The following is a 12,209-nucleotide window of genomic DNA, read 5'->3' as shown; positions in this document are numbered from 1 at the left end:
TGTAGCGAATCAGCTATTAATAAAATAAATCGTTCTGCGGCAATTCCAGCACCTCTACAGACACGTAATAGCACCTATACTATGCCTGCCACAAACTCTCAAAACGTTCTCCGTCCTGTCTTAAAAGAACATATGACTAACGATTTAATAATTAGTAGAAGCCCCGCGAGGCCGATTTGTAGTTCAACTACAATTAAACCCATTTCTTCAATTGAAAAATCGCCTAGTGACATAACCTTATTAGCACAGGCCATCACCTCATTATCAAATAATAATAAGCACAAGACGTTTGGAGACGGGCGTCTTCCGGTCTTTGACGGGAAGCCTTTGGACTGGTTGACCTTCAAACGTGTATATGACAATACACAAGCAGCATACTCGGCTTCGGACAACTTGACTCGGATTGGTATGGCGCTGCGAGGAGCGGCACAAGATTCTGTGGCGGTACTACTAGTCTCTGCGCGAGACCCTATCGAGGTACTACAGGCTTTAGCATTAAGATTTGGCAGACCTGAATTAATTGTCCTACAAGAAGTTGCGTCAATCCGTTCGTTACCAAAGGTCAACACCGATTCTAGTGATCTTCATAAATTCTCTTGCCGCGTCCGTAATTCAGTGGAGGTAATGAGACTTTTAGAACAAAGACCCTACTTGGAATCACCAGAGCTCTTTCAATCGGTACTTAGTAAACTTACTCCTCTATTACGAACACGATGGGCTGACTACGCAGCTACTCATTTCACCCAGAGGACTACTAAACTTGAGCTGCTAGCCTCCTTCCTTGCACAAGAGGTGGACCTACAACTCAAGTTCGGTCTTCTCAATGAGCCTATTAATTACCCTAAAAAAGCCGACAAAGTCCACACAGTTAACACATACAAACCATCTACGTCCACGGCCCCGTATATTTATCAGTCTGAAAATCATGAAAAATCATCAAATCCCATATCCAACAATAAAAAGATATGCTTATTTTGTAATAACGAACATAGTTTGTCTCATTGTTGTGATTTTAAGACATTGTCAGTTGATGACAGGTGGAAATTTGTAAAAGGAAAAAAACTTTGTCACAAATGTCTCAAAAAAGGTTTGCACAATTATAAAAACTGTGATATTTCTAAAGAGATTTGTACCAATGAAAAATGTAATTCTAGACATCATAAATTATTACATATTGCCTATGTGGTTGAAAATGAGGATGAACAAGGTGAATCGTCTTCCACTCCTCACTCTGGGGAACTTGAGAGTTCTGATGAATCCTCGAGCAAAGAGACGACTGATTTCGTTGCTCACGCTAGTAGTTCGTTTTCACCATGTAATAATAATAAACATCCGAATTATCGACCTTTCTTAAAAATAATAGCTGTTACGATCTCTGGTCCACGTGGTAGTATCAATACTCATGCTTTATTGGACGACGGGTCCACATCTACTTTTATAGATTCGGAACTCGCAGCTCAAATTGGAGCACGGGGTCCATGTGTACAAACTCACTTAAAATGCGTTGGGGGGTTGTCAAAATATACAAAAATAGAATATGTCAATTTCAACATTAAGGGTTGTCACACGGATGAAATACATCAGGTTAGACAGGCCCGTTCTATTAAAGATTTACAGTTAGCTAGACAATCAATTTATCCTAAAAATATTAATGAATTTTCTTATCTTTCTGACTTAGTACCATTTTTATGTTATGATGATGCACAACCAAAGATTGTGATCGGTATTGACAACTGGCATCTCACTATTCCTCAATGCGTACGGAATGGTACAAAGTCGCAGCCAGCTGCAATTAGAACTGCTTTAGGTTGGGTATTGTTCGGTTTTCGCAGTAGTAGGACTAGTCCGGTCGACATAGTGAATCATGTTCTATTTGACGAGTCTGACTTTCCATCTACTGACAATAGTTCATTAGAAAACCTTATTAAGAATTATTACAGGTTAGATTCAATAGGTATTAGTAAAAAAGGAACCACGCAGTACAGCAGATGCGTGCGCTATCGAAATTTTAGAGCGCACTGCCAACCGCCTTCCATGTGGTAGGTTTGAAGTAGGTTTATTATGGAAACCTGACAACCCTATTATACCAAATAGTTATTCTCTTGCTTTATCTCGTTTTTTAAGTTTGGAGAAGAAAATGATTAGTGACCCAGGCTACGCTGAGCGCTATAGACAAAATATTCACGACCTCGTTAGTAAAGATTACGCTGAAATATGTCAGAATGAGCCATCTTCGAATTCCGTATGTTGGTTTTTACCTCATTTTGGCGTAGTGAATCCTAACAAACCGGCAAAACTGCGTGTAGTCCATGATGCTGCCGCTAAAATTAAAGGGGTTAGTTTAAATTCACTTTTACTTACAGGGCCAGATTTATTACAATCATTATTCGATATTTTGCTTCGATTTAGAGAAGGAAAGGTAGCGATGACAGCTGACATTAAAGAAATGTTTCCTAGATTTAAAATTATTAAACAAGACAGGGATGCGCAACGGTTTTTGTGGCGTGATAACCCTAATGTACCCATAACTACCTACAGGATGTCCTCTATGATTTTTGGTGCAGTGTCGAGTCCCTTTACGGCTATATATATGAAAAATAAAAACGCTTTAGAAGTTAAAGATCAATATCCCGAAGCAGTGCATGGCATTATATATGACACTTATATGGATGACTATATAGGTTCGGTAGATTCCAGTGATAGAGCTGCTCAGTTAGCTGCCGATATTGTCCATGTCCATTCTCGTGCAGGACTGGAAATGCGCGGATGGGTATCGAATGACCCGAATGCACTTCGTTTATTACCAAAACATCTTTTATCGGAATCAGTATCTGACATTAACATCGATTTAGCAAATCTTCCGTCCCTGTCACCATGCGTCCGTGCATTAGGATTATACTGGCACCCTTCTAGAGATCTCATAGGTTTTAATACCCCAATTAAACAAGGCCAAGAGACCTTGCCCAATCCGCTTACCAAGCGTGTAATATTATCTTTAATCATGCGAGTTTTCGACCCGTTAGGAATCCTCGCGCCTATCGTTATTCGCGGTCGTATTTTACTCCAAAATGCTTGGCGAATGAATTTAGACTGGGATATCGAGCTCCCTAACTCTGAAACCATTGCATGGAATAATTGGTTTCAGGATTTAATTACTACCGCCAAGATAAAAATTCCGCGTTGTTATAATCATCATTTTTTGCAACCAAGTCAAACCGAGTTACACGTCTTTGCCGACGCCAGTGCCCAAGCTTACGGAGCAGTAGCATATTGGCGCTTTACATACTCTAACGGAGACGTACAACTCGCTTTGGTCTGTAGCAAGTCACGTGTAGCTCCTTTGAAACCATCTAGTATTCCTAGATTAGAATTACAAGCTGCGTTAATAGCCGCACGTTTAGCTACCACCATTGTAGAAGCAGTAAAATTTAAACCTATAAAACGCACATTTTGGTGCGATTCAATGAATGTTTTGGGTTGGCTTCGCAATGATTCACGATCATACAAAACATTCGTAGCTCATAGAGTAGGTGAGATAATTGAACTCACGGATGTTAGTGAGTGGCGTTGGGTTCCTACTAGTCTTAACGTTGCTGACGATACGACGCGTTTGGACCGAGGTCCATTAACTCCAGACTCGCGTTGGATAAAGGGACCTAACTTCCTTCTTACTTCCGATTGGCCAAAAGAACCTAGTGTTACTCATACTCACCCTATTGATATCGCTCCTCAACTCGAAACTCATATTCATCTCATTAATGAAACGGTGGTGTTGCATAGTCCGATTTCAGCTGACGCGCGACGTTTTAGTTCATGGATTCGATTAGTTCGTACAACAGGCTATGCTCACCGTTACTTATCATTGTTACGTTTGGTCTCATTAAGAAAAAAAGGCCTTAATATAGAACTCATTCATAAAGTAGAAGGCCACATTTTCACTTTTCATTCACCATTCAATCCAAACATTAATCAGCAATGTAATAATATACGTAGCACACTAAACTCGGACGATTTACTTTTAGCAGAAAATCACGTGTTACGTAGAAGCCAATTAGACTCGTTCTCACAAGAAATAAAATCTATTACAATCGGTATACCTGTGTCACACCGTAGCAGATTATCAAAATTACCAGCTGTTATTGATAAAAACAACATATTACGACTATCCACTCGTATCGTAGCAGCTTCCGACATAAATGAAGATATGAAATCTCCGATATTGCTTGATGGAAAGCACCCTACTGTCCGGCTACTCGTGCTACATTATCACCGCAAGGCAGCCCACGCCAACACAGAAATGGTTGTCAACGAGCTACGACAACGTTACTGGATTTTAAATCTTAGAAGCACAGTTAGATCAGTAGCCTTCAATTGTCAATTTTGTAAAGTTCGCCGTTCTGTGACATATCAACCGACTATGGGTAATCTTCCAACAGCCAGACTCGCTCACCACTGCAGACCTTTCTCATTTGTAGGTCTAGATTATTTTGGGCCCGTAACAGTAGCAGTTGGGCGTAGAAGAGAGAAACGTTATGTGGCTCTATTCACATGCTTGTCAGTTCGAGCAATCCATCTTGAGATCGTCCACTCACTGTCATCAGACGCTGCTATAATGGCATTACGACGCTTCATAGCTCGCCGTGGAACACCTTCGGAAATCCATTCTGATAATGGAACTAGCTTTGTGGGAGCAAACAGGGAGCTGAGAGCCTTGTATTCAGAAGTAACTTCCAATTTTGCGGCTGGAGAAATGATTAAGTGGAAATTCATACCTCCATCTGCTCCATTCATGGGAGGGTCTTGGGAGAGACTCGTGAGGTCCGTAAAGACAGCCTTAAAAGTAACTCTGGGCAACAATATTAGATCACCTACTGATGAAGTATTCTCCACATTACTTTGTGAAGCAGAAGCACTGGTAAACTCACGCCCCCTAACACACGTGGCTTGCGACCCCCAATATCCAGAGGCACTAACACCATCACACTTTCTGCTTGGTTACTCTTCAGGACGTCCCATCCCAGCCAATTTAACGGACAGCGATATATGTAGTAGAGCAGGCTGGAGGAGAGCACTACGTATGGCGGATCATTTTTGGAAAAGGTGGATAACCGAGTACCTACCTACATTATCACCAAGAAAATTCGTAGGTAAAGTGCCACAAGTTTCAATTGGAGATATCGTTATAGTCGTTGACGGCACACTACCTAGAGGTACTTGGCCTAAAGGCCGAATTACAGCTATGTATCCGGGTAAGGATGGCGTGACACGGGTCGTAGACGTTAGTACTCAGGCAGGTGTGCTACGTAGACCGATTAAGAAAATCATCCCTATTTGTTAAGGGAGGGAGCATGTGCATAACGCACCTTTTTATATGATAATTATATTTTTTTATATATATATTTAAATATTTTATGTTTCGTTCGATTTTTATTGTCACTTTGAAATATATGTCTTTTACCATCAGCGACCGTAGTTTCTCTTGTAACTAAAAATATAATATAAAATATATACAGTCCTTAGAAACATTAATAATTAAAACTTACTAATACTTTTTACCTTTATTCTTTACCTCTATTTTCTTCTATCTACCGCTGATTCGGAAAGCTGTCTCATCATAAGAAGAGCGAAAAAGAAATTTTCGTGTTGCTCTTTTAAATAATTTTATTCTTTACTTTTTTAAGTTTAAGTGTGTGAATTTATTCGTTTTGGATATTTTAGCCGCTTATGAACGTCAAATTATTTAGTATTCATATTTATATTTTTCCCTAAACACTATTTGGATCTACACTTGATGCTGTGTACGTATATAAAGTTTGTTTACGAGGTCGCAGCGCGCGTGTTAGTATACTGCTCAATAATGTAAAATGCATCTTTCTGTTTACCTTTGCATTCTGACAGGCACCGAGTGTTGCCAACAAAATTTTAGGAAGCTTACTAGCTGGACTGTCTGAAACGATAAAAATTTTAAACATATGTTTATGAAGCCACTAGACCAAGCAATAAAATTTAACATACATTTGATGACCTCTGTGGGTTAACGGTTTAGTTCTGATGGTCTTAGGTTCGATTATTTAATATAAGCACTTTGGAATAGTCAGGTTTCTTTATTCTACCGCTCATTCGGAATGCAGACTCATCACAAGAAGAATGAGCAAGAAACTTGTGTGTTGCTCTTTTAAATAAATATTGATTTAATTATATTTACATTAACAAGGATTAGGCATGCGACAATCAACATAGAAACCGCTACGCACTTAATCTCTGTTCAATCAGATAACATTGTCAGCGCTATGAATTTTAAGTTAGATATTTTCTACAAAAACATTATTATCATTTATAAATTCCTCAATTTATAATAAGCTTTTTTACAAAGAAAAAATTGCTCTGGCAGTTTGTTGTATAACTTTACGCAATTTCCATAAAACGAATCAACTTAGAAAGGAATGATGCAACAGCCTGCGCTGACGGTATCGCTGGCGGGGCACCAGTGAAGGTTTCCATAGCCTATGGACGTCTGGAACACCAGAGGTATCACGTGCACTTGCATGGTGCAAGAGCCCTTAAGAAACCTTAATATACCCTTCCTCAAAAACCCCATGCTGTAGTCTCACAAGAAAACCTCGGCGTTACTTAATTCCATTATTTCATTGTTTCATTAATACTAATTATGTATTTGGAATTTTATGCAACAAAGCACATATACTGCATCTCTATATATCATATAGTGTATCTCACTCTGTTACCTAACATTCACATATGTGTGAGTATAGAAGCAAACTTGCATCATTAGTATACAAATTTGTTTGTTATTTCCACGCTACTGTCATTACTCTTTATAACACTGCACTATTCAGTTGGCAAGAATTCAGGAACGTGATCATAAGGCTGCTTTAATATATGATTTATACATATATCCTGTTCTTGTAGAAACACCAAACTTGTATAATATTATCTACTGGACTGTCTTATCTTTGGTTCATATAATAACTAGCTATGCCCGGGACACCGTTCGCGGGTTATAGTGACAAATATGGAAATAAAAACGGCAAAGTAAAAATATTCCTCGTTATAGCTTCAAAAATGACTAATTTCTATACAAATTTCATCCCCTATTTTTTACTCTCTTAAGGGTAACAATTTTATAAACCAAGTCATATTTAGTTATATTATTTAATGAACAGCCTAAAAAATAAATTTCAACATTCTAAAATGACGATACTACCGTACAACCCTTGATCTCCCCTTTCAACCCCTTACAACCCTTTATTCGCATGAAAAAGTAGTCTATGTCTCAGGGTATAGACTATTTGTGTATGTAATTTTACAACCCTTTGCGCGGTAAGATATAGATACACTCGTATATTTATCACAATAGATATAAAGTGGACCGTCAAACAGCTGGTCCATTCACCACGAGAATTAAGTTCAACGGTTTATCAGTAGAATGCATGTCTCTTAATCCACTGCTATTGTCTCGGGCGCAGCGTTATAAATTACACTACACCGCCCTCGCCCTAACACCCCAGATTAGGTGGACATTGTCAAACACTCACTACATTAACTGCTACAATTACCACATGTCGGTGAACTAAATTACTACACTAATATATACATATTTATATTTACCACACTAATATTATATATGTTGTACTAGCTGACCCGCGTAACTTCGTCTGTATCACACTTATTCAATTTATATTATATCCCTTTAAATTATAGTTTACTAGCTTTTACCCGCGGCTTCGCTTGCGTTTTATCCCCTTAGGGGTGGAATATATCAAAATCCTTTCTTAGGGTATGCCTACGTCATAGTAGCTTTGTGCATGCAAAGTCTCAACCCAATCAGTATAAAATTGACAAAGTTTCATACAAACTTTTATCCCCTATTTTATCCCCTTGGGGGTAGAATTAATCAAAATCCTTTCTCAGCGGATAACTACGTCATAATATCTACCTGCATGCCCAATTTCAGCCCGATCCGTCCAGTGGTTTGGGCTATGCGTTGATAGATCACTACGTCAGTCACCTTTGGGTTATATATATTTAGATGTGTTGTTCTGATTTACAAGCTGTAAAGTTTTATCAAAATCCGTTCAGTAGTATTTGCGTGAAAGAGAAACAAACATCCATACAAACTTTCGTATTTATAATATTATTCAGATTAAGATAAGACTCTTCGTCTGCATCACACTTAATCAATTTACGTAATACCTTTTTAAATTATAGCCCATGTGTTATTCTGATGCATAAGCTATATTACTGTAAAGTTTCATTAAAATCCGTTCAGTAGTTTTTGCGTGAAAAAGTAACAAACATCCATATTCACAACTTTCGCGTTCAAAACTACTGAATGGATTTTGATAAAACTTTACAATAATATAGCTTCTATATGTGACAATGTACGAGTTTGGAAAGCCAATACGAAGTTTTAAGCTCAATTGTCCAAGAGAAATTTAATGTTGGCAACCCTGATATATCTGTACTATATACTCATAGTTGAAATATAGAAAAAAATGTATCTATGTATTTATATCCGTTATTTAGTTACTATAACCACAGATAATATAATATTACATACTATATACACAAGCTCTGATTAGCTTCGGACTAAGTGGTGCTGCTAAATTGTTCTGACATTATTAAATTCAAATTAAAATTAAATCATCATTTATTCATGTAGGACATTTTAGCCGCTTATGAACGTCAAGTTTTTACATTATAATTTTTTTCCCTACCGTCCAGTTCGGTATATAGATCCAATTGAGAAAAACTGGCAAGAAACTCAATTGAATTACTTTTTTTTAAAAGCTAGTTTATTTACAATGAATAGGTATTTATATAGGTGTATATGTCTAACATTAAATGAAAAACCCGTGCATGAACAACTATTGCCATGCACGCTCGTCATTCAAGTAATCGTTTAGTGAGTAATAGGCCTCAGTAAATATGATTTAACAGATGTTTTGAATTTATTTAAGGGTAATTCCAATATATCCTTTGGTATTTTATTGTAAATTTTTATACCTATTCCCATAAAAGATTTTTTTCTAAACGATACTTTTATTATTACTGTACGAGTTGTGAAAGACAATACGAGGTTTTAGACTCCATTGTACATTTGTCACGATGGGCTAACTGACCTGACCTCATCTTATCATCCTCCACTGATGCCCCGCCAGTGTAAACCGTTAGCGCAAACGGAATAGAATAGAATAGAAAATCATTTATTCAAATAAACTTACATTGAAACACTTTTGAATAGTCATTACATTTTTTTTAATCTACCGCTCGTTCGGAAAGCTGTCTCATCACAAGAAGAACGAGCAAGAAACTTGCGTGTTGCTCTTTTAAATAATTTTATTATTACTTTACATTTTTAAGTTTAAGTGTGTGAATACAAACCACCAATTAGCACTAATTCAATTAAATACTCAAAAAGAAAAAAATATTGAATACATAACCAACTGGTTAAACAATTAATAAGAGGAAATCAGTCATAGTGATTAGAGCAGACCAGTCCCTACAAGCAGCACCTGTTCACGAGTATGACGGATGAGCCAGCCATCACTGCGCTCGACCATATTTTAGGGAGCCCAATGACCCGGTCCACCACGCCGCCAAAAGTCTGGACATTTTAGTGAGCATGACTACTCAAAACACTAGACCACGTCAAAGCTACTCACAATTCCATTATCATCTATAAAAAAAACTCCATTGTACAAGGCAGTTTTGATTTTTGTTGGCAACCCTGATATATCTATATTATACACTTCTAGTTGAAATACAGAAACTTAAATTCGGTATGCTAACCAAGAGTTGGCGCGTGATTGACTGACGGCACGCCAGATTATGCCAGTTACGGCTGAAATGTATATGCATTCGGACGATATTCGTTGGTACATGGAGCTATTATAACTATGACGTATAGAGAAGCCGCGGGTAACAGACATGATGCTGCATGTCCGGGCGAACAGACTTTGCTTGTATAAGCAAACTATTCTGTCGTATCTTAATCTTAATTGGGGAATAGACAAGTAACAAATATGTATATAATTATTATTTAAATTGTTAACCGGGTCTTAACACGAATAATTTTATGGCAAATAAAGGTATTTACCTCCCTCGACGTTTCGACTAGGTTGCACTAGCCGTGGTCACGAGCTGACCACGTAAATACCTTTATTTGTCATAAAATTATTCGTGTTAAGATCCGGTTAATAATTTAAATAATGTATATTAAACAAGGAAGTTTAAAATTAACTATGTATATAATTAATTTATTATGTGTTCAAGTTATGTGATGCCATTTAACTTAATTTGTCAAAAAAAATATGTGTAAGTGAATGCTTATATGGAAGTGAAAACTGCATCACATAAGTATAGCAGTGCCGTGTTATCTATACTTCTCTCGCTCCTTAAGTCGAATCAACTGACTTTACCTAAACGAGCCTTACATAGCCGATCGTGAGGAATCAGTCTCATTCAATATATACAAAATAAGTTGCTCAGTTCGCTTCTAAAAAATTTCATTTTAAAAGTAAAAATATTTTAGCATTTAAAATCAATCATAAAAAGATTTTATATAAAAAATAGTGGTAGGTAAGTGGCATCTCTTCTATCGACAGAATCTATATATCAGAGAATATTAAAAAATGATGTATCATAGTTATGGAAAATTAAAAACAAATCAGACAAGATCTGTTTGGAGGTGACCAATTCCCATGATAAAGAAGATTTGTTTTTAGCACAAGTACTCATTAAAGCTATCTTAAAAATAATATAAAAATTGCCCGAACACTTTTTTACATTAAGAAACTAATTGCTGACGTTTTGTAGTTGTACAAATATCATATCATTGGAATTAAATAGTAAGTGGTATGAATACTAGTAATTGAGGCGTATAATAAAATATATTATCGAAGTGCATAATACATAATATATCAATGGCACCCCCTACCTCGGGGATGGGCACCACACAAAAACGTTATAGGCTTGTTAACGTTTTGATCATTTTGAATCTCTCGTGTACCGGGCGGATATGATAACGAATGTGCTAGCAACGGAAAATACGTATATTACGATTAATAATTTTAAAACATGTATTTTATTGGTATAACGAAGTAATCATTTTGACTCGCAGTTTGGACAGAACAATAAATAACTTAAATGAAAAGTAGTATATGTTTTTTCATAAATTATAATTTTTATTTACTTTTATATGGCAACTAGCTTTTGCCCGCGGCTTCGCTCGCGTAGTAGTAAGTATTATTATTAATTAGGTGTAGTTTTTGCGGCTTAATTTTGTTTTGCATGTGTAAAAAATTCGGGCCTACAAAATAATAGAAGATTTATACATAATTTCATCCCCTATTTTATCCCTTTAGGGGTGGAATTTATGAAAATCCTTTTCTTAGGGGATGTCTACGTCATAGTAGCTTTATGCATGCAAAGTCTCAGCCCGATCGGTTTAAAATTGACAAAGTTTCATACAAACTTTCATCCCCTATTTTATTCCCTTAGGGGTAGAATTAATAAAAATCCTTTCTTAGCGGATGCCTACGTCATAACATCTACCTGCATGCCAAATTTCAGCCCGATCCGTCTAGTGGTTTGGTAGCTGTGCGTTGATAGATCACTATGTCAGTCACCTTTGATTTATATATTTAGATGATACTCGGTTCTCTCAACCCTACTTTTAGTCACGATTATTATTATTGATATAGATGTGAAAGTGAATTAAAAATTAACATATAAAATATATTCTTTATTATGAAAAATGATCTAGATTTAATAACTCTAGCCTTATTATAGTAGATCAACAAAAATATAAATGGATAGTGGGTATGTTGATGGACTTTGTAATAAGATTTTTAAAAACAAAGCATTATTTTATATTATTATATATTTATATATATAAGCACACCGCTTTACGTCCGATGGTCGCGGGTTCGATTCCTCGCACGACACAAACATTTGAATTCATGAGTATGATTGTTTATACCAGTCTGGGTGTTTTCTATGTATAATATGTATGTACTTACGAAAAAAAATATATCTATGTATTATATAAACCTTCCTCTTGAATTACTCTATCTGTTAAAAGAAGAAGCATATATAAGCATATATAATAATATATATATAGTCTTTTTGTATATTGTTGTCTCAAACATTACTCAAAATTAGTCCCTTAAAAATGTTACAGAGTATAT

The 12,209-nt window shown here is 36.4% G+C and overlaps 1 protein-coding gene across 1 annotated transcript; it reads left to right on the top strand.

The window, feature by feature from the left end:
* The first annotated feature begins 2,137 nt into the window (after nt 1-2,137).
* LOC131843221 (uncharacterized) lies at nt 2,138-5,338 on the top strand. The gene has a single exon (XM_059191828.1). It carries the CDS (start codon nt 2,138-2,140, stop codon nt 5,336-5,338), a length of 3,201 nt encoding a protein of 1,066 aa, XP_059047811.1.
* The last annotated feature ends 6,871 nt before the right edge of the window (nt 5,339-12,209 follow it).

This window comes from Achroia grisella, unplaced genomic scaffold (assembly GCF_030625045.1).
Source record: "Achroia grisella isolate CSIRO2021 unplaced genomic scaffold, CSIRO_AGI_Agris_v1 utg2896, whole genome shotgun sequence".
Classification (NCBI taxonomy): domain Eukaryota; kingdom Metazoa; phylum Arthropoda; class Insecta; order Lepidoptera; family Pyralidae; genus Achroia; species Achroia grisella.
Note: the sequence above shows the minus strand (reverse complement) of the source record. Positions and strands in the feature narration are given on the sequence as shown.